At 48.1% G+C, this 23,315-nt stretch overlaps 1 protein-coding gene and 1 non-coding gene across 2 annotated transcripts in view; both read left to right on the top strand.

The window, feature by feature from the left end:
* Window positions 1-19,895, top strand: part of LOC135819944 (uncharacterized) — a 57,580-nt gene extending 37,685 nt beyond the window's left edge. Inside the window, exons 40-59 of the mRNA XM_065333241.1 lie at window positions 356-780; window positions 1,505-1,642; window positions 2,316-2,675; window positions 3,051-3,155; window positions 3,597-3,729; window positions 5,049-5,185; window positions 5,657-5,773; window positions 6,753-6,920; window positions 7,415-7,552; window positions 8,188-8,325; window positions 9,975-10,032; window positions 10,464-10,622; window positions 11,310-11,378; window positions 11,760-11,833; window positions 12,457-12,564; window positions 13,012-13,180; window positions 13,560-13,630; window positions 17,105-17,254; window positions 17,736-17,893; window positions 18,505-19,895. Of these exons, the coding sequence (XP_065189313.1) occupies window positions 356-780; window positions 1,505-1,642; window positions 2,316-2,675; window positions 3,051-3,155; window positions 3,597-3,729; window positions 5,049-5,185; window positions 5,657-5,773; window positions 6,753-6,920; window positions 7,415-7,552; window positions 8,188-8,325; window positions 9,975-10,032; window positions 10,464-10,622; window positions 11,310-11,378; window positions 11,760-11,833; window positions 12,457-12,564; window positions 13,012-13,180; window positions 13,560-13,630; window positions 17,105-17,254; window positions 17,736-17,893; window positions 18,505-18,712 (3,083 nt within the window). The 3' untranslated portion in view covers window positions 18,713-19,895. The remainder of the gene's footprint in view (window positions 1-355; window positions 781-1,504; window positions 1,643-2,315; window positions 2,676-3,050; window positions 3,156-3,596; window positions 3,730-5,048; window positions 5,186-5,656; window positions 5,774-6,752; window positions 6,921-7,414; window positions 7,553-8,187; window positions 8,326-9,974; window positions 10,033-10,463; window positions 10,623-11,309; window positions 11,379-11,759; window positions 11,834-12,456; window positions 12,565-13,011; window positions 13,181-13,559; window positions 13,631-17,104; window positions 17,255-17,735; window positions 17,894-18,504) is intronic.
* On the top strand, window positions 9,552-9,624 carry Trnam-cau (transfer RNA methionine (anticodon CAU)). The gene has a single exon. It is a non-coding gene; the product is annotated as a tRNA-Met (tRNA).
* Window positions 19,896-23,315: the final 3,420 nt, after the last annotated feature.

Genomic DNA, 23,315 nt, shown 5'->3' on the forward strand with positions numbered 1-23,315 from the left:
ACTGTGATGTAATGCTTAGGCCACTGTGATGTAATGCTTAGGCCACTGTGATGTAATGCTTAGGCCACTGTGATGTAATGCTTAGGCCACTGTGATGTAATGCTTAGGCCACTGTGATGTAATGCTTAGGCCACTGTGATGTAATGCTTAGGCCACTGTGATGTAATGCTGTATACAAATCTATTGTGTGTCTGTGTATCTGTTTGTGTGTATGTGTGTCTGTTTGTGTGTATGTGTCTGTTTGTGTTTGTGTTTGTTTGTTTGTTTGTCTGTTTGTTTGTATGTGTGTCTGTTTGTTTGTGTGTGTGTGTGTGTGTCTATGTTTGTGCCGGCCGTCATCATCTTTCTTCTTCAGTACCTGATTTCTCGCGCCTACACCAGCTGGTCAGCATCCTGCACAACGCGCAGCTGAACACGGACCTAGCTTTCGCCGGTACCGCACTAATCAACCTGCCCTCACCACCAGCCACCACCACTACCTCCGCCACCGCCGGTGATTCAGTCAGCATGGCATTGCCGCAGCGTCTAATGTCATCCATGTCATCTTCAGTTACCCCGTCATCGACACCATCCACTTCGGTATTTCATCGCCCGACCACCACCACCGGCACCACCGCTGCCTGCACAACTGGTCTGTTCACACCGTGTACAGTGTCCGTTGTTGACAATCCTGCACAGGTGGGCGCCGTCGAGGCTCTGCTGAACGGCCAGTTCTTTGCCGAGGCACGGTCGTACGCTCTGCTTGTGCGTGTCGGTGTGGATCTCGTCACTCGCAGTCAGGTAAGTCGTCTGTGCTGTGTGGTGGTCGGTGTGCTTCACTGGCTTATGTAGGGAACAGAAATAAGCAGAAATATTCGCCCGGATTTTAATATATGAAAAGGCGACAAGGAGACGACGGCGTTAAAATGGTTAAAAAGAAAGATAATATGCAACATCAACCAAACAAACTGTTCCATGGATGATGTGCACATGCATGATTTTACAGGATGACTGTGCATAATTATTATCTTATTTTCTGGATTTCAATTTCGTCGTTTTTCGTCCAAGGAGTTTTCGGACTAATGTTGATTTTGTCCAGTTTTTTTAAATACTTTTCATGGTCCATGGATGGAAGTTTTGACCAGATAGACGAACTCGCTTTGTTTGGAGTCGGACGACATTATTCACCAACTAAATTGTCTGCATGTACAGTACTGATGGTCACTTATGGCAGGTTTCATCATACTTACACTTACACACTTACACACACATGCCCAGCGCTGAGGTGATGATAGCAAACAAGCTCTGTTAGACATAGCAACTTGTGCTGGAATTACACCATTCACCAGCTTGCAAGGCTGATGAATTGACCACGACTAGTTTCAGCCTGGTCCACACCACACAGCTGATTGAAGTGGCATTTTTTCTGGCCAGTGAATCCCTGTTTTTCATCACCATACATGTACATCATACATGTTGTATGTGTGGATATTGTGTTACTATTTCCGTTGTGTTCCACTACCAGGTGGCAGCGTTCTGTGAAGACATGCGACGCTCATCGCTATGGCAATCCGAGGACCGTCGCATCGGCTTCTGGCACAAGTGCTCCGAGATCTTCCAGAAGCATGCCAGCGCTCCGGAGATTCCTGCTCGTTTCTTTCAGGTGTGTACATGTACAGTGTGCACAGCCCCCCCCCCCCCCCCCGGCATGTGTGGTGAATATCGAGGTAGTGTGCAGCGGTGAAGAGGCCATTTGGATGATTTTAGAGTATCTCTTCTCACATGTGTGTGCATACATGATTTCATTTGGTGTGCGCGACAGATAGTGCATGGTGGGTGCCGCAAAATCTGGTTGCAGTTCTAGGCACGTTCCACCATTGTGCTAGTTTCTCAGTTTGTGTTTCTCTTGCTCTGTTTCTTCGAAGTACATGCTATCCAAATCGTACACCTGCCGTCGACTGTTTTTGTGCTCTACCAGAGTGAGCATCTGCATATGTACACGTACGAGTAGCTAGTCACCCTCTTGCAATTCATTCCACCTCGACAATGCCAGTTGTTGTATATTTGTGTTCTACCGTAGTGAAGATCTGCAATCCACTCCACCTCTACTATAGTGAACATCTGTACATGTGCATTGTACTGTGGTCACACTCTTGCAATGCACTCCACCGCAGCCGTGCACTCCACCGCAGCCGTGCACTCCACCGCAGCCGTGCACTCCACCGCAGTCGTGCACTCCACCGCAGCCGTGCACTCCACCGCAGCTGTGCACTCCACCGCAGCCGTGCCAATTGTTATGTGTGTTTCTTACCTCCCTTTTGTGTCTGCCTACTCAGTGTGAAATTGATAAGATTGATGCTGAGCAAGTAGCGGCCGGAGTGTCGCCGTTCTCCACCACACGCCAGACCAGTACGGACAGCACGCGCACCATCACCGGCAACGAGGATAGCCTACGCAGCTCCAACACCACGGGCAGCAGCGATGGCGGAGGCAATGACGACAACGACGGTGAGTTTCCGCCGAGCACATTCACCTTGGCTGCCGCCGCAGAGCCTCCGTCACCGCCCGTATCGCTGAAGGAAGTGGCACACATCCTGTGTCTGCAGCTCTACTGGCAACGACAATGCGCCGACGACGACCAGCCTGCCCAAGATCAGGTCATTCAGGAGGTCAACGTGCGCGCTCTCGAGCAGAAGGTGAGCGTGCACACTATACAGTTTGGTGTGCTCAATGAGCCGGGTCTTTTGAGCGTGCATTATACAGTTTGATGTGCTCAATGTGCTTTGACCTCATGGGGACTCTTTTCGCATCGACATAATGTTATTTCAATGGGATTTGTTTACGATATTTTGGCATGAATCCCTCTTTTAATAGGGCTAAGGTCTACTGTTTTGTATTGGAAAGGATATGGCAGAAAATCATGAGAGGACTACTTGTTGCTTGTGGCTTGTGGCTTTTTTTGGTATTCAAGCTGAGCTTGTTCGTTTGTCGGTGGTGATCCTTGGCCATTGCTGCTACTGCGGGTATAAATATGTTTGTACTGTAATCGCTTGTGCTGGTGGCCTGTGTAGGTGTGGATGTGTCGTATCCGTGCCGAACTAGCTGATCAAGCCAGTCTGAAACGCGAGAGTGTTTCCAACAGCCTACTTCCTTCTACTATGTCTCCTTCAGCAAAGGTAAAGGTTTTGACTGTGTGTGTGTGTGTGTGTGTGTGTGTGTGTGTGTGTGTGTGTGTGTGTATGTGTGTGTGTGTATGTGTGTGTGTATGTGTGTGTGGGGTACGTGTGCATGTGTTTGTGTGTGTGAGGGCACGCATGGAGGTTCACTCCTTTGCTTATACCAGCGAGACTACCTCACCCCGGGTTACACATACACCGGGAGGAGGGGGTGCTTGCGTTCGATTGCATGCAATTTGTAGTTTTCACGCCCAAAAATATTATGTACGCATTGCATTGTGCCCCCCTCCCCCCACATACACACTCAGAGCCTTGTTAGACTTAGAGTAGCAACTCCTAGTTTTGTTGTGGCCGTCTCCAACCCAACTAACATTGGGCGACTACCCGGAGTGTGTAACGTTGTATCTATTACTTTCCACTCACACGTACGACCTTCTGCAGACGCTGAATCCGGTGCTGGCCCCGTCTCAAGCCCTGATGTCCTGGTCGATGGATTCCGCCAGTCTCACACGCATACTGGATGATCTGATGGAGGACAAGGCGTTGGAGATACGACACACCACGCCATCACTGGGTATGCTGGTCGCGTACATACTACATACACACACACACAGTGATTGTACATACGCACACACATTGATTGTACATACGCACACACATTGATTGTACATACGCACACACAGTGATTGTACATACGCACACACAGTGATTGTACATACGCACACACAGTGATTGTACATACGCACACAGAGTGATTGTACATACGCACACACAGTGATTGTACGTACGCACACAGAGTGATTGTACATACGCACACACAGTGATTGTACGTACGGACACACATTGATTGTACATACGCACACACAGTGATTGTACATACGCACACACAGTGATTGTACGTACGGACACACATTGATTGTACATACGCACACAGAGTGATTGTACGTACGCACACAGAGTGATTGTACAACAGTGGGTCAAAGTTGCCGTACTTTCCGGGCAAACTTATAAGCCGCAATGGAGTATAGTCAGACCTCGCTAAATTAACCGCACACATCCGTTTTCCACAGAAAAATCCGGATAGGCGAGGGAACCGGATAATTGAATACACGTTACTGGATGTATGCATGGCATATGCTGTAAATCGGTAGCCAACGATTTTCTTCCAGATGACCGGGGTTCCGGGTAAAAGAGGACCGGATAAGCGAGGTCTGACTGTATAAGTTTTTTTCTGACAAAGTACAGACATCTACTGTTATCATGGTTCAGTTGACCATCGTAGTAGCAAGCCACACCAACTTGTTTTTGGTAAGAATTACGAGTGTTTGAAGTGCGGCTTATACTGCGGAGAATACGGTTTGTTGTTGCAGCCCTGAGTCTGGGTCTGAGTACAGTCATGTACTTACCGTAGAGTGTAATCAGCTGACAACGCATGCACACATACTGCCAAGACTACATAACCCCCACGGGCCAGAGTGTGCAACTGGGATGGGGTTGTGGGACGGTGTAATCCGTGATGTACGTCGTTTTTTGGGTCGGACTTGCGTCATTCTGTCGACGCGATGATGTCACACTGTGACGTGCAACACGGATTTCGCCGTCCCAGATCTGATCAGTGAAGTTGCGCACTCTGGGGGATTGTGGACTCTTGATTCTTCAAGTAACTGGCATGTGCAAACACAGAGACGCATATACAGATGGGTGAGTGGGCAGATAGGCGGATGTACGCACCCATTCTACTGTATTCGTACAAGCTACGTGTAGCATCCGTTTGTGGCTCATGAAGTCGGTGATCATGCTTCTGATGTATACAACTCATGTTTTGTCTGTGTGTGTGTACGCATGCATACGTGTGTTCCTGCATGTGCGTGTGTGTGTGTACATGGTATGTAGTCGATACGTCGCATCACGCAGGCCAGCTGTTTGAAGGCCGTGGCTGGGCAGACAAGCTACGCACAGACATGACCTATGCGGCATGGTGTAGCGCTCTTGCTAAGGCTGTCAACGTCAAGAATACACTCAACTCCAAGGTATGCGGCTGTTTTGCTAGTTTGTTACTTTCTTATTTTGTCCATAAGTGGAGATATATGTTTGACTGAACCTCCAATGCAATCAACTTTATAAATAACGACCCTGGATCAGGCTTGAGAAACACGTTGCTGTTCGTGGGTTGTTCATATGGTGGAGGGAATTGAGAAAGGGGAAAGTCTGAAGAAACAAGTTGACTGTCCCTACCAGGACTCTAACCGGCGACCTTCGCTTATGACCAGCGGTGCTCTAAGCACTGAGCTATGCGAAGTGTTACTTTAATAGTTAATACATAGTTAGTTGTAGCCTATTTTCATGCCTTACCGCTGAATGCTGAATATTCCCCAAGAGTATGTCACGAGTCACGACCATCGATGGATTTTGTTTCTGTTGTTGCTTCTACGATGTGTGTGTGTGTGTGTGTTTCTGTTGTTGCTTCTACGATGTGTGTGTGTGTGTGTTTGTGTATGCAGGAGCTGTCTTGTTTGGAGGTGATTCAGGACCGCCTGCTGTCAACGCGTCGCTTCACTCAAGCCTGCAGTGTAGCATGCATGTTCGGGCATGCATCGCCGGATCTGGAATTGCTGCTGGTACGTACATACACTCTGGACGCATGCATGTGTACACTGGTGTTGTGATGACCTGCTACATGTGACGTGCTAGCATACAGCCACTGTAAAAGCAGAAATTTTTCGGTGGTGTTTTATTTTTGGTAACTTAGGTGCCGACAATTTTTACCGAAAATTTCGGTACTACCGGTCCTGTATACATTTAGTACTAGTACACTTACCTGGAAAACGGGTTTTACCGAAAATTTCCTTCTACCGAACCGCCGATATAGGAGAATACCAACAATATTACACCACCGAAAATTTCTGCTTTTACAGTATCTCGCCAACACCCAGACCGTGTATACATTGGTCTGCTTGCTGTGCTTGGTAAAATTCTACCCTGGTCGCTCCGTTCTTCGGCACTGGACAGTACTGTGCTGACTCACCTGTGCATAGACTGTAGTAGAAGAAAAAGGACCAAGGAACTACAAGTTACGCTATCAATTAATCCTTGGCTCTCCATCCTTGTATAGACCGTAGTACATGAAAAGTAGAACAGTCTAGTCTAGTCTACTTCGAAGTAGGAGGCTGACCCTCAGTTCTTCAGTACCCAGCAGTGTTGTACAGCAATCAGGATGTGTACATGTAACTCTGCATATGGGTTCTCCGTGGTGTGGCATACAGCCGTATCTCCATTGCCCAGACCCAGAGTATATACCAGCCACTGTGTACATGTAACTCTGGATATGGGTTCTCCGTGGTGTGGCATACAGCCGTATCTCCATTGCCCAGACCCAGAGTATATACCAGCCACTGTGTACATGTAACTCTGGATATGGGTTCTCAGTGGTGTGGCATACAGCCGTATCTCCATTGCCCAAACCGAGTGTACACCAGTCAGAGTGCATAACTCTGCACATGGTTCTCAGTTGCGTAGTGGGTCTATCGTGTTTCTTTATGCATGCGGAGTTGTCTAATCTTTCTTGATCATTCTTGCTTGTTTGTCTGTTTGCTCTAGACGGCCATACGTCTTGTCCGACAGCTCACCACATCATCCCAGCTGGCAGACACACCCGAAGGCAATGTGCTGCGTAACCGCTCCCGTCTATCTTCATCCGCCTCCTCTTCCGCTTCCTCTTCACAAGCGTTGGCATGGAGACCGCCACTGAGCCGAACTAGATCTCAGGTATGATGCCATGAGGAGTCACTGGTAAAACAGACTGTTCTGCACGACCTCTGTTATGTGTGCGTGTGTGTACGAGTGACATGTGCCTTTTGCATGCCCGTATTCCACCCTGTAAGAAGACCTTAGGGTCTGTTGGAAATGCCCAAATAAAATAATAAAACACAACACCAATACGAAATTCTCTGGTTAGTTTATCTTGTGTTCAGTTTACTGACCCTCCTCCACCACCCCCGGTTCTCCTCCACCTGTATTTCCATGTGTCACCCTGTATTCTGCCCCCCCCCCCCTACTTCTCCCGATGTGTTTCTCTCCCGCCCTTGTATTCCTCTGTGCCCCCCCCCCCCCTCTCCATAATGCCGTCATCCAAACCGTCGCCCTCATTATCATAAAACTTATGACTTTAAAACGTTGTGCTTCGTTGGTCTTGAAGTATCTTCGCCTCTTCTTCGTCTTTCCTGTCCCTACCCTGTGTGTTGTGTGTTGTGTGTGTGCAGTCTGTAATGGCCGACTGGCTTCGTTCCCACGGCCCAGCAGCACTGGAGATCACCGGTCTGTTGCAGGACCTGGCCGAGAGGAGCAATGCCGGCAAGACATGCTGTGCTCAGGTCGCCGTGGCGTTTCAGATCGCCAAGGTAACGCACACTACGGCACCAAGAGTACATGAAACCCAGACTGTGCAGCTTCTGACTTTTTCTGCATGGGTGTCTGCCATGGCGAAATTCTGGGATTGCATCATATTTGGTGCAGATTTGTGTGTGTGTGGGGGGGGGGGGGGGGGGGGAAGTGGTGTAGTGTGTAGTTGTGCAGAGAAGGATCTGCTTGAATCCTGCTTGTACACACTACATACTAAAATCATAAAATGATGTAATCACAGAATTTCGCCGTGACAGGGTTAATCAGAATGATACAAGACAAACTTGAAATTGTGAGCCCAAGCAGGAGAAGAGAGAAGCGCCCTGACTAACTTCTTTTTATACCTGTCTGACATCTTGTCTTCTCACTCCCTCTTACTCCGTAGCATCTGAAACAAGCATGTTTGTCCTAGATAGACTGGAAGCGCTTGGCATGCATCTCCTGGCTGCACTACCCTGCATTACCCTGCACGAGCTGCACTACTGCTGCTGCTGCTGTTGTTACTTCTGCTGCTGTTGCCGTTGCGGCTGCTGCTGCTGTTGTTACTTCTGCTGCTGTTGCCGTTGCTGCTGCTGTTGCTGCTGCTGTTACTAACTCCACTATTGTTGTTGTCGTCTTTGTGTTGCTGTTGTAGTTCTTGGATGCTGAGTACGACGCTGTCATCTCCGGCAGTGCCCTCTTGATCCTCTCCAAGCTGCTGGCATCACCAGTTCCATGCGCCTTCGTTCTCGCTCAGCAGTTTGTTGCAGTGTCTGGTCTTAGTGATGACGAGGTAAGACTAAGATGGCGTTCATTTTAGATCTACAGGTTTGGGTAGAAACTAGCTTTTTCGGTAGATGCGTTCCTTTTTTCTACTCAAAAGAGTAGATTCTACCTTTCTCTACCGGCTCTATCAGGTTTGAAGCTGGTAGAGGTGGGTAGAAGTTGGTAGAGATACGGGATTTCCAGCAAGATCAAGGAGTTGTACTTGTACACAACTCCATGTAGAAGAGAAACATTTAAAAACTACTAAATCCGGTAGGACAGTGTCCGTACACTTACCTCTACCTTCTACCTCTATCGGTAGAATCAAGAGTCCATAACCCCAAGAGTGTGCAACTGGGGTCTGGCTGCTGTAGGCCCACTGCGTGGCGGAATTCCAACATTACGTCATGCCGCTGAGGCTCAGAGGACAAAATTCCGCATTCCGCGGTGCTTGGATTAGCCGTGGAACCAGGGAGTAGTACAAGCGCAACGAACGTGTACGCCATTTTTGACGTATTAGAGAGGTTCCGCATAACGTAATTACGTTAGTAAACAACGTAGTCGATCTAAGGAAAGTCTTACGGAAACTGCATGCGCATCTGGGTTCCGCCATACGGAGTTTCAAATCACATAGCTGCCCTTGGCAACTCCGAACGCGGCAGTGTACGACCAGATCGACCTGGGGAGAGAGTCATAAATTTGTACCCCAACCTTTTCACATTAACCTTTTTTATCTTAATATTTTCTTCCTTTTAAAAATTGAACCCTTTTGTACACGTATTGTACACGTATATTTATTCTCGGAGACCCCCTTGATTTAGGCTGCGGCCTTTGGGGAATCCCTCAAATAATAATAATAATAATAATCCACTTACGGACCAGCTACGTTATCAGAGCCCTATCTACGTACTCTACGTAGACAACTTTCCGTAAGTGGAGTGCAAACTCGCGAATTCACGGGTTTTTCCCGCCCACTAACGTAAAGTTACTCAACTTTACGTAGTGCGGAACCTCTCTAATGTTGGAATTCCGCCGCGCGGATCCCCATGTACAGAGTTGCACACTCTTGGGGTTATGGACTCTTGATAGAATGACTCTACTCTACTCTACCAGGTAGCTAAAAACGAACGCAGCCTAAATGTTGCTGTGTACGTGTGCGTCCTGGTACATTTCTCGATTTGGGGTTGGTGACCTTGCCAAACCTGCTGTGTAACACCTGTCCAAAATACCACGGTTCTGTGGTGTTAATCAGATGCCTCCTTAGCGCAGTAGGCAGCGCGTCAGTCTCATAATCTGAAGGTCGTGAGTTCGATCCTCACAGGGGGCACTTTCTTTTTGTTTTGTGTTTGGGCTATTTTTGTGTTTTCTGTTTTCTACGTGATTTCTCTATGTTTTACGTAGAACAGAACCTCACTAATATGAGATTGTTGGCTGCATTTTGCGCACACCACTTTTCATGCTTGGTGTGCACCATGTTTGGATTTGCGCCTGTGTGATTTCTGATTTGTTCGTGCTGGATCTACGCCTTGATCCTTGGGAGTGATGCCATCCTCGCAAATGCGGAAAACCCAGTCTGCCTGAATCTCGCGTAGAAATTGCCGTGAAATTTACTTTTATTTGTGCGTGTGTGCTTGCTTGCATGTGCTTGTGTGTGGGCACATGTGGTACTTCTGATAGGTTATTGGATTCCTGGGTGACTCTGTGATCAATGCTATTCGCAATGCCTACGGACTACGTAAGTCCCCCCCCCCCACACACACACTCTCTCACTCATTCGCCCACTCACTCTCTTTCACTCTCTCTCTCTCTCTCTCTCTCTCTCTCACTCTCTCACTCTCTCACTCTCTTTCACTCTCTTTCTCTCTCTCTCTCTCTCTCTCTCTCTCTTCTCTCTCTCTCTCTCTCTCTCTCTCTCTCTCTCTCTCTCTCTCTCTCTCTCTCTCTCTCTCTCTCTCTCTCTCTCTCTCTCTCTCTCTCTCTCTCTCTCTCTCTCTCTCTCTCTCTCTCTCTCTCTCTCTCTCTCTCTCTCTCTCTCTCTCTCTCTCTCTCTCTCTCTCTCTCTCTCTCTCTCTCTCTTCTCTCTTAGTCTTTGTGTTGTTGTTCAGCACTGGCATGGTATTGTAGGCTATTTCTCTCTCTATGATTTTGTTTGTTGCTGTTGTTCAGCGTTACCACACAGCTTGGCACCTGCGCTGCCGCAGAGACCAAGCACTGCTCAGTTTACGCAGGTTGCCTCGCTCTGTCAGAATCACGTGCTGCTGGCCACGCACCTGATGCAAGCGGCCACGTCGGCGGCTGCCTCCGCTGCTGACGTCAGTCAAGCCAGTAAGTTGGTTAAGCATTTAGAAAGAGTTGCTCTGTGCTCTGTGTATTATGCTTAGTGGGTAGTTTCACATTGTGCGTAGTGTGTGGTGTGTGAACGGGAGTGGATGACTTGTTGACTTTGTCCAGTCTGGTCGATAAGGTTTTACCAGTCCTTTCAGTCAGATACATGTATATCAGTCCTGTTAGTGAGGTTTGGACAGTCCTGTTCGGTAGGTGTAGCTCAGATTACTGTTTAACCAAGCAGCCTGCTGTTCAACAAACCATTCTTCAAGCAACTGTAATTGTCAAGGCTAAGTTGAGTAGAGTGAAATCCCTGCGTAGGTCGTGTCTCTACAACCCAGAACAAGACTACCGGTTGTTCAAGTGTTCTAATCACCCCGACAGCAGAAGGCATGCATGGGTGTACGCTAGTTTGGTTGTGAGAAACACGTTGACTATAGCAAATACAGAGTGGTGTAAAGATAAGTAAAGACAATGAAATGATTCGACGCATTTCTTCGTTTTAAATCAACAGAGTGCTGTGTGTGTGTGTGTGTGTGTGTGTGTGTGTGTGTGTGTGTGTGTGTGTGTGTGTGTGTGTGTGTGTGTGTGTGTGTGTGTGTGTGTGTGTGTGTGTGTGTGTGTGTGTGTGTGTGTGTGTGCATTTGTTTTTGTTTGTGTGTTTGTTTGTGTGCATTCTGGCTTCAGCTCTGGCAATGGAGGTTGACTTGCTGATACACGCACACACATGCTTCACCAATGCATGTGACATGGAGGGTAAGTGACTAGCAACACATGCACCACCTTGTTTTTAGAGTAATGGGTTGCCGTGGAGAAGCTGGTTCACCTTTTAAGGGGGGGGGGGGGGGGGAGGGGCAACGTGCATATGCGTATGGTCATGCATAGATTCACATACTGACTGAGGTCTGTCACTATTGGGAGAAACTGTCAGTGGCCGTCCTCGACACTTGGGGTTTGTTGTGAAAAGGTGGGACTTCTATTCGTGGACATACGGCACTGTCTCCTTGGCGTGTTACACATTGATGATTTGCGCGCGGACAGCTCTCGTGCTTGCTGTCATCTTTATTATTTCTCTTGCCATCGTCATGGTTACTGTCACTATGCGTCACCACCACTGTTATTGCTTGTCCTGTACAGGTATTGGTACTATAGTGCGTACGTGTAGATTACGAGTGCCTGTGCTGGCTGCTGCCGGGCAATTCCAACAGATGGTAAGTTATACCCGGGATGGGCAATGTGCATGTGTGTGTGTGTACTGAAGAAAATGAAACATTAGGGATTCATTGGCCAGAAAAAAGCCACTTCAACCAGCTGTGTGGTGTAGACCAGGCTAAAGTTAGGGGCGGTCAATTCATCGGCCTTGCAAGCTGTTGAATGGTGTAATCCCAGCACAATTTTCTATGTCTAACTTAGCTTGTTCGCTATCATCACTTCAGCGCTGGGCAGGAGTGTGAGTATGACTGTGTGTGTGCTGAAGAAGTGTGACCCCTTCCTAGTGAACTGTGCAGTGTCCAGACCCGCTTGTAGCATCAAGGTTTATGCATGTCCACGTAAGCTTATCTGACATGGTTGGCTGGCACTCACTCTCTTCACATTGGACGGTCGTTCCACTAGGCCTCGAGGCATTGCAATTATATTAACCACATTCACGGGTGTATTCATGACGTTCTCATGTGCGTGTGTGTGTCTATGTGTGCGTGCGTGCGTGCGCGCGCGTGTGTGTGTGTGTGTGTGTGTGTGTGTGTGTGTGTGTGTGTGTGTGTGTGTGTGTGTGTGTGTGTACGTGCGTGCGTGTATGCGTGGAACGTTCATGTGCACATATGGCCATGAACAGATTCACATGTTGACTGGTGTTGGCCGCTATCGGGAGATGCTGTTCGTGTTTGAGTCCCTAGTGGAGCATGAGAAACTGGACTTGTTGCTGAGACGAGAGGCCAGCAAGGTATGTCCTATGAATAATCTACACCGGAGCTGGCTGCACATGTGAGCCAGGTTTTATTTTGTTTCGAGACGAGTTTGGCCCCTCGCGATGCCCCCCCCCCCCCGCCATTGTGGTGGAATGGACCAAACAATTGCAATACTAACTGTTATTGCTTCACTGCTTGCATTCTGGTCTGGGTATTTGCTCTCGTTTTGCTCTCCACCGAAAACTTTTTCTTTTTTTTCTGACTGCTGAACAGTAACATGTGTATCCTGATTGTGTTGTAGTGGACACATTTTGTTTGTTTGGTCTTTTTTCTTTATTAAAAGTGAACTTTTCCTGAAATAAATTGGTGAAATGCAGTAATTGAGTGTGAGCCAGTGTGCTCAAAAACCCACTTTTATTTATGAAGCTGCATGATGCGTCCTATAGGATTCTAAATATTTTTTTCTTTCTGTTCTTGTCCAGGAGGATGAGCTGAAGGTTGTGTTGTTGGATTTCCTGCGTAAGAACTGTCCGGATGACAGTGAACTGTTCAGCAAGGTCGCCGCTCACTACGCCATGTGGAGAGAGCTGGCCGAGGTATTTGAACGCCAAGGAGAGAAGGAACTCAAGTCTCTGAAGACCCACGCTATTGGTACGTCTTTGGCGTTGCACTATTTGGCATGTAATGGGCAGTGGTGCAGAGATGGATAGTTGGTGGTGTTAGAGGGGATGAGAAGGGGCAGGGGAGGGTGAGAGGGGCAGGGGCTCTACAGCTCCTTCTCGGTATGTTCTCATGTGTGTCATTGATATGGACACTCGTGTATTGTGCTGCTGCCACTGCTGTTGCCGCTGATACTGCTGCTGCTGTTGCTGCTGCTGCTGCTACTTCTGCTGCTGTTGCTGTTGCTGTTGCTACTTCTGCTGCTGTAGTTATAGTTGTTCTTGGTGTCATTACTCTTATCTTCATTAGTGTTGTTGTTACTGCTCTCATTGTATGTTGCTATGTTGCTTTCTGTTATTCCAATTTACAGACAACACTATGTCAGCGCCTCTTGAAGGTGTCATTCGTCTCTTTGTGGGGGCAGCCGAGAACTACATGAAGGTGGGTCTTTGGCGTGCTCGATAGATTTCCACTGTATTATTAATTAATTGAGGCGTGCTCGATAGATTTGCACTGTATTATTAATTGAGGGGCAAGAAAAGTGTTACCAAACAGTATGAATGCAAAGGGAAAGAGCAAAAAGAAAGAGAAAGAGAGAGAAGGAAAAAGCGATGCGGAGAGACAAATGCGTTTATGGAAATTCGTGGATACGGTACGGTCCGCACAGGGACGTATGTGAGCAGATACACTGAACCTGGGAGACGTATACAAATACGGGGGTGCTTAAATAAACTCTACCGTACGGGAAATGTGTACAAGTCATGCAAACGAGGTCATGCAAACCAAATGTACAACCATGACGAATATAGAAAAGGGAAATGAAAGTTTCTGATGCGATTTCATGATACCAAGAGTACATAACCCCCAAGAGTGTGCAACTGCCTGCACAACCTCTATGCTGTGCTGCGACGGCAGAACTTCACATCACGTGACATGGTTCAAAAGGTTATGCTGGCAAACAGTGCAAAGTGACCACAAGAGAGTTGTACCCAAAGCTGGGCTGCGTACAACCCTGTATCTATCATGCACAGAGTGCAAATAATGTGTACGGGTTCATCACGTGATGTGAAGTTCTGCCGTCGACGCGTCGCAGACCCCATAGCTGGAGTTGCACAGCACACTCTTGGGGTTATGTACTCTTGATGATACGTATTAAAATGTTGTACCTAAGGTCTGAGTCTAGAGTCGTACTGCTACAAGATTCCACACCCAGAGAACGAGTGCGGGAACAATCCAGCGAACGATAATAAATCAAAAATTACAGGAAAGAAGTACAGTATGGAATAGCAGAAAGCGGATGATGCGCAGCGCAGCAAGTCAATCAAGCAAGTGCGCAGGCTTAACACGATCAACAGAGACAGTCTAGTCCTTACCATTGATACGCGGAGTGAAGTACTAGGGACTGCGCTTGACCACGGGGAACGGGCCATCATACGGCGGTTGGGGTGGTAGCCGAACTGCGTCACGGCGCGAATACACTTTAGCGGCTGTGTCCGAATCGCAGGGTAGATATACAGGATTCATGCTAGTACGGACAGGAAGAGGACGGATCTGCCGGAGGAAGGTAGACAGACAAGATGCATAATCACAGCGGTCGCTGGCAGGAGTCAGGGAACTAGAAGAGAAGAATTCACCAGGAAGGCGCAGCGTTGTACTGTAAACCGGCTCGGACGGTGAACAGTTGCTATCAGCCTTGGTCGATGTCCGGATGCTGAGCAGAATAAGCGGTACCGCTTCCAGCCAGTGGGTGGAGTCAGAGAGAGAGTCCGCAGTGATGACTCGACATGCCGATGGAATCGCTCAATTAAACCATTGCACTGGGGATGGTAGGCAGTGGTGCGCTTACGCTGGCATCCCAGTAGCTTCATCAAATTATTCCAGAGGGCTGACTCAAATTGAGCACCACAATCTGTGACGAGAGAAGAGGGTACACCAAATCGGGCAATCCAACCAGACACTAGGGCAGACGCAACAGTGGATGTAGTGGCATCGGGGATTGGAAACGCCTCAGGCCACCAGGTGAATCGATCAATGCACGTCAAGAGATAACGATTGCCGTTGCATGGAGGAAGAGGACCAAAGAGATCAATGTGGATGGAATCGAAACGCTGATCCGGCACAGGAAAGCTACCAACAGCAGAGTGGGCATGACGCTGGACTTAAGCGCTGGCACGAGTCGCAGGCCTTGGTCCAAGTGGCAATATCCTTCTGCATAGATGGCCAAACAAAGCGAGCAGAAACTAGCCGACGGGTTGCACGACCACCAGGCTGACTGAGACTGTGAATAGACAGAAACATATCATGGTGAAATTTCTGCGGCACAAATGGGCGAGCTACACCGGTAGACACATCACAGACCAGCAGAGAGGGACTGCCGGGCACTGGAAGGCGCTGGAGCTGGAGTGATGAGTCGGGCCTCGACATGTAGGTAGCCAACTCAGCATCAGTCTCTTGGGTAGTGGCAAGAGCGGTGAAATCAACAGTGTGCGATTGCTTTCTTCTCCAAGAAGCTGAGCCCCACACAGTGTCGCTATCACACCTTCGGTCGTCAGCTGCTGAGTATCTACCTCGCAATCCGGCATTTTCGGCATCATTTGGAGGGTCGTTCGTTCCGTATCCTGACAGACCACAAGCCGCTGACATTTGCCATTAATCTGTCCTCTTCACGTCATTCACCTCGTGAGCTACGTCAGCTAACGTACATTGCCGAGTTTACGACTGACATTCTCTATGTGAAAGCAAGGGCGTCGGAACCGCACCGGCCAGGGCGGCCATGGCCGCCCCACTTTTTCGGCCGTTTTTTTTTTTTTTTTTAGCACACTGCAACAAAGCGCGATGATCTCAGCGCAAACGTGGCAAATCCTTGTTATGTCCCCGATCGTGGTTTGTTGCAGAATCAAAAGTCCATGTCCACTGAAATGGCACCAAATGCCTGGGAATGCTTGCAATTGGCTTCAATTGTTGAATTTTTTTCCCGGGGGAGGGTAATGTTTGTCCCCGATCGTAGCATCTTCTTGGTTTTTTGCAGAATCAAAAAGTCTTTCATTGTAGTTACCGTACACTGAAATGGCACCAAATGCCCGGAAATGCTTGCAATTGGCTTGGAATTTTTTTCCCGGGGGAGGACCCCCACATGGCCGCCCCACCTCCAAAGTCGTTCCGACGCGCCTGGAAAGGCTCGGAAAATACTGTCGCCGACGCTCTATCCCGCCCTGACGTCGATGCTGTTAGCCAATCGAGCACGCCAAAGTCACCTGCATGACGAATATAGAAAAGGGAAATAAAAGTTGCTGATGCGATTTCATGAGATGTATTAAATTCTGTGCCCAAGGTCCGAGTCTAGAGTCGTAGTGCTACAGGTCTGTCACCGTTGTGTGTATGTACCATATACACTGGACATTGCTTATCCACAGGAAAGTTCACTGCTCCCCACTCCCCACTGCTCCCCACTCTCCACTGCTCCCAACTATCGTACTGTTTATTGTACTGTTGCTTATCCACAGTTCACTTATCCATACTTCACGGTTCTACACTTTGTCGCTTAACAAAAGGCCGATGTTCCTGTATAAGCCCATCAGGGTTAGGGTTCTTTGAGCCAGGTGTTTCTATGGGTGGGAACACTAAAGCCAGGCTTTGGTGCCAAGTTAAAGTCTCGTAACATTTTACAAGTAGAATTTAACTTTCAGCCCAGAAATCATGTTCTAAACGGAGTGTGCTGTACTGTTTCCTCTGCTGCTGCTGCTGCTGCTGCTGCTGCTGATACTGCTGCTGCTGCTGATGCTGCTGCTGATACTGCTGCTGCTGATACTGCTGCTGCTGATGCCGCTGCTGCTGCTGCTGATGATGATGCTGATACTGCTCGTGTTGCTGCTGCTGGTGGTGGTGGTGTTGCTGCTGCTGCTGTTGTTATTGCAGAGGAACTGTCTTCGCCACGCCCAGCGGTGCATGCAGAAGGCCCGTCTTGCATCGTTGCAACGTCGTCTCCTCCCCAGTGGTACCCGTGTCATTAACCTTCAGCCCAAGGAGTTGAGAGCGTTTATGGAGGAACATGGCAACTTCAACGAGGTATGATTTAACGTTGCAATATGTGCTGGTACATCGGCACTGATGTTGCTGTACGTTCTTGTGGCTGTAGCTGTGGCTGTGTGTGTGTGTGTGTGTGTGTGTGTGTGTGTGTGTGTGTGCATGTGCATACTTGTTTGTTCTGCAGCCTGATCTGTTCAGTTTTCTGGGCATTTTCCTTTCAGCCAGTAGAGTCGTCTGGGTTTTTGTTGTGCCGTATGAATGCAAGTACTAGTGTGGCTGTTTTGGAGCACACCAACTAAGCTAAAGACATGCCAACCAAACCCAGCCCCTACTCACACAAGGAACACCGGAACGTAGAAAATACCAATCATACCGTCCAAGATGAAAAACCGAAAGAAAGTGAAAAACTAAGAACTAGCTTTGAGTTGAGTAGAAAGAGCGCGCGGAGAGGTGAGAAAGGTGCGAAACGTCACTCTAGTTCTGATGTGTGTGGGTGTCTGTGTGTGTGTCCGTGTTGCAGGCATGGCTTGTAGCTGAGGCGTATCGTTCTCGTGGACTACTGGAGTGGGTCAGGCCAGTCTATGTACAGGTGATACAGCGCGGTAAATTCCGCTACATGCAAGACTTGACAACAACACTTCCCATGGCTACATCTCTGGTTAGGGAGGTTGCTGCCAGGTAAGATGGCTACGCGTAATGTCTCTGACTCTCTGTCATTGCTACTACCACCACCACTGCTGCTGCCGCTGCTGCCGCCACGTGGTGTGTAAGTGGTGGTAGCATCAGCAGCAGTGATGATTTTAGATTATTCTCTTCATTTTTCCTGATAACCACCACTGGAGGTGGCGGTGGTGGTGCTCCGCTGCCATTGTTGCCATTGCTGCTGCTTGTGCTGCTACCACCACCGCTACTGCTGTTGCTAGAACCACTGCTGCCGCCCCCACTGCCGATGGCCTCTCACATTTCAACTGACATGCTTTCTCGTGCGTGACCGTGACTTTGGTTTTATCGTGACATAGTGGCACATTGGCACCCGTACTGGCAGTGCACGGTCTTAGTTTTGGGATAGACCCGCACGTTGGCGGGACTCTGTAGATAAGTAGAGCTGGCCATGTGCCGGACTTATGATGGGGTTGAAGATATTTTCCTGGTGTTGGTCTAACCCTGTTGTGTTTCCATGTTGTGTGTGTTTCCCATTCTACACTGTGTGTTCGTGTTGTGTGTTCCCATACTGTGTGTCCATGTTTTATGTTTACCATGCTGCGCTCCTCTGTGTATTCCCATGGCAGGTATCGTCGTGACACCCAGGTGCCGTCGCTAGGCTGGTCGCCCGGCCAACGCCAGCAGTACGCGGCTAACATGCGCGAGCTGCTGGAGCACGTGGCAGACCCTCGCGTTACCTACCAGCTGGCCAAGGAACTCGGCTTCACTGACCTTGTCACCAGTCTGCTGGACAGTCACATGGGACAGTTTCTGCAGGACACTGGCGCTATCTGATCGCACTACGGACACTTGAGAAAGTTGAGATGTGCTGGTGTCCTCTTTCCAGCTCCACACCCGGAGATAAATGTGTGCCCTCCACGCCGAGCTGTCCTCCGAACACCACCGCATGCCGTGGTCTGTGAACTATCGTGTACTCTCCGGGCTCCGGCTTTGGCTGCAGTGTTGTGTAGCAGGTTAGTTGCTCAGACCAGTGAATGTGCTCTCCCGGAGTGAGAGTTTGAGTGGAAGTCGCAGTGAGAGTCGTGAGGGTTGGAGTGATCCAGTCTTCATTTCCGCTTGAGCTTGGTGAGGACTCTCCTGCTATATTTTTTTATATAATTATATTATTCATTTCTTACTTTTGATCGTGATCGCTCCAGTGGTTTGCCCAGACAAGACTTGGAATGAATTCCACCACCTAACTTAGTATGAGTACTGGCCCTGCCGTCGCTATTTGTGATTTTGCCCTGCTTAATTGGGCTGCCGGGCCTCCTGCATGTTGTGCGGTAACTTAGCCTCTTGGTCTCATACAGTGGTGTTTTGCATGGGTGAATGACGGTGTAGTCTTGTAGCTGTATATGCTTTCATTTCTCTCTGTGTGTCTGCACTAGCTCTAGCCAGACACGTTTCTGCTTTGCACCCTGGCTCGATGCACACACGCATGCATGCACACACACACACACACACACACACACACACACACACACACACACACACACACACACACACACACACACACACACACACATTCCCCCCCCCCCCCCCGTTTGTCCCTGCCAATGTGTCGATGTTTCCTGCTGCATCGATTGTTATTTGCTGCCACGTCGGTTACAGATCCAGGTCAATGCTATCCAAACTCTGTTTGATTCCACCACTTGCAAACGAATGAGTTTGCCAGTGCCCTTTTTATCTTACTGCCATGTTTCTACCATTTTTTTTCTTAAATCGCTATTCTACGTGTATCTCTGCCCCTTTATCAATGTCTGACAACTGATTTGTTTGGACTTCGTCACCCGTCACTCGTCACTTATTGTTGTCCATTTCATATTTTCAAGTTATTCTGTTTTTTTTTACTATACTCTGCAGCTGGTCTGTGTCGTTTCAGAGATGATTTCTCCGCTGGTCTGGTTTCTGCCATGTTTTCGGTTCAATTTTAACTTTAGAATGCATTCATTTTGGTCTGTGCTTGAAACCTCTACATCTGTGCCGTGCTGTGAGGTGCTGTGGTGTGTGTTGAGTTTCTGAATGGATGTGAGCACTGTCGTGTAGAGGTTGTCGCTGGATGTAACGACCTTTGTGTAGTGCTGGTGACTGATTATCTCTTAATTTGCTAAATCCTATATATAGGATTTTGGTCATATTTTTCAACTCAAAATGGGTGTGGCATGAGCATAGGGAAACGTATGTGACCAATTCTTCCGCGTTAGGTCTTAGTCGATATGGAGAGTTGAATAAGATATTTTTTTTCAAATACTAACATCTAAGGCTCATCTCCTTGCGCAATATTTCTAAGGCCTGTGCCCTGTTTTTCGAATCCTATATATAGGATTTGAGATTTTACTGGACCTTGTTTTATCCTTAAAATTGGTAGTTTCACGACGGCATGTGCGATATGTCGTCATGAAACCACCCCGTGCCACACCTGTAATGTTCTTTTGCACATTCACTGCTTTAGTCCTTCCCATGACACCAGCTGAACAATGCTGCTCAAAATTCCAATCCTTGCTCAAAATGGGTATTCATGATGTCCTATGAATCTAAAAAGTAAACATTCATGCCTCAAACATATTTACAGCTTCTAATAAAACCATTATGCTCTTATTATGGGTCATGAATGACTCGCGATGACCAATAACAACGGCATAAAGGTCACGCATCTTCAAATCCTATATATAGGACTTTTGCCCAGCAAATTAAGAGACAATGAATTGGCTGCAGTGGAGCCTCCGTGTTCTAAAAAAATGTGTCTTTCAGTATGGAGTAATAATAAAATTTAATAATAATATTCGAGGGATCCGCAGTCTGGAGTGGCATGTATTGTATTATTGTGAGGGCACTGCTACCATGTGCCGGGTATGGTTTGCGGGTCTGTTGAGTGTTGAGTGTCTGGATCATTGATACCACTGCAGTCGTGTAGAGGTTGTCATTCGATGTGTCTTGTATGGAGTGGCATGTATTATTGTGAAGGCACTGTTACCATGTGCCGGGTATGCTGTGCGGGTCTGTTGTGAGTTTCTGGATCATTGGTACCACCGCAGTCGTGTAGAGGTTGTGTGAGTACATGTACATGTACGTCATCGCGTTGGATGTGTATTGTATGGAGTCAGGCAGGTGCATTGCGCAAGCACTGATTTCATGTGGTATCTCCGAAGCATATCCAACGATGACGTTGTGCGCCGCCCAACCAGACAGGGCCAGCTGGCCAGGTGTTCTGTGCACGTCTCCCTACATGTAGCTAGCTGCATGCACTGTACCTGTCGGCAGGGAGTAGTACAATTGTACTACTCCCTGCCTGTCGGCAAGACTACATAACCCCCACGGGCCAGAGTGCGCAACTGGGATGGGGTTGTGGGACGGCGTAATCCGTGATGTACGTCGTTTTTTGGGTCGGACTTGCCTCATTCCATCGACGCGGTGTGACTTCCCCTACTCATGATGTCATTATTATGACGTGGAACACGGATTTCGCCGTCCCAGATCTGATAAGTGAACTTGCGCCCTCTGGGGGGTTATGTACTCTTGCTGTCGGCCATATCCTTCCCGGCCTATGCCCTCCTACGGTGTACCGTACCCTACTTGTGTATGTGTGCGAGGCGTAATCATCAGTGCCCACATATCAATTCCCAACAACAAAACTCAACACAAATCAAAATGCCTCAGCGCTGTAGCACTCACCCTATATGGGCCTCAACCAGCGAAAACAGCCCTTAGGGTCAAATTTTTCAAAATTCCTTTTTGGTTAGAAATTTGTTGAAACACATCTACTGAAGGACCTCAGCCAAGAAAAAGTTCAATATTCCGATTCAAAACGGGTGTATACACCAATATACAATATGTACTCCAAATTGGTGCAATGTATGTATACGATGTATGTTTACAATAAATATTCAGCATTCTAAGGTGGGTAGGCAGCTTGAATACCTTTGAAATAGTGCAGTAAGCAGCTAGAATGACAAAGAATAGCGGAAGAGTGCGGAGACATGATCGACTTATTTGCAGCTGCATCCTGCGTGGAGTCGTTCCGCAATGCCTTCCATTTCGTCCTGCGCAGCTGACGACACGACGTCGCTGCCGTCACTAGCCCCAGACTCAGAATTTATCTCAGGTGATGACTCCTCATCTTCCGACTCTGACGAGTCATCGACCACCTTGAGCCGCAACGCAGCAGGAGATGACGGCTGCGATTCCGCCTCGCTATCGACATCGATGTCGGAACCAAATAACGTCTCATCCTCACTCTGAACTTCAGCGGCTACTTCAGCATCCACTCCCCACCAGGCTCGAGCTAGCTGTACACAATGACTGCCGCGTGTGCTCTGCGAACAGCTCTGGCGTCCGCAGCCATCGCAACAAGATCAAGGAACACTCGAGTCGCCACTCGACACCACTTCAACTAACTTCAAATAAATTCAAGCAAGGAGATCAAGAAGAACTCGTCGCGCTGTTTGCAGTGCGATCAAAAAATCGTTGAACGTCACAAATCGACCTTTTTCTTGAAAAAATTACGAAACCTCTAAGGGTCGTTTTCGCTGATTGCGGCTCATATATATATGTAGCAGCTGCTCGACCTCACGCCCAGTCAAGCCATCATCACGGTGTACTCAAATGCTGCCATGCCACTGGTGGCCGGACGACGGTCCACTGTGCACTGTGTGTGCTGCGTGCCGGTCTCCCTAGCATTTTTAGTGTGGAAGAGTTCATTCGTTTTTTGTTTATTTTTGTTTTTGTTTTTTCGATAATACTCATAAAAAGGACACACTTCAGGCTCATTACAAACATCTTGAAAGTTTTTGTCTTCACAAGTATACTTTCAAGCCTTCTCATCAGGTGAAATACAGGCAAGAGAAAAGGAACAGGAACAGTGGATTAAATACAGTAAGAAGGTGGTAAAACAGCGCAAAAAGAAAGAAAGAAAGAAAGAAGATAGCTAAAGTAAACAGCGAAAATTGCAATAATGACACAAAGGTGCAAATGCGAGAAAACTCAATAAGCGCGACATGTAGTGCGACAACAAGAGACAACCACTGGAACATACATGTAACTAACGAGGTTTTGACGACCTACCTAACAGCCTAAGTGTGAATTTGATTTGTTTCTGTTTGCAAAGGTTGGGTTTCAAAAGTTGATTTATCACTTCGAGTGTCGGCAATGTGAGAGCCGATATGTAGGTAGGACTCTTCAACATCTGGACGCACGCATCCGACAACACGCACCGCTACACCTTATTCCACAACACGCACGATCCACTCGACCACGGAGGGGACGTCCAGCAAAGAATCATCCTGGTACAAGATGGTCCAACGCAGCGGCATCAACACCAAGGAACGTCACCTCACAATTAACTAGACCACCAGAAAAACAACCGGACAAGACACCTACGTGCGTGGCAGTGACAGGA

This window comes from Sycon ciliatum, chromosome 6, assembly GCF_964019385.1.
Source record: "Sycon ciliatum chromosome 6, ocSycCili1.1, whole genome shotgun sequence".
In the NCBI taxonomy this organism is placed as follows: Eukaryota; Metazoa; Porifera; class Calcarea; order Leucosolenida; family Sycettidae; genus Sycon; species Sycon ciliatum.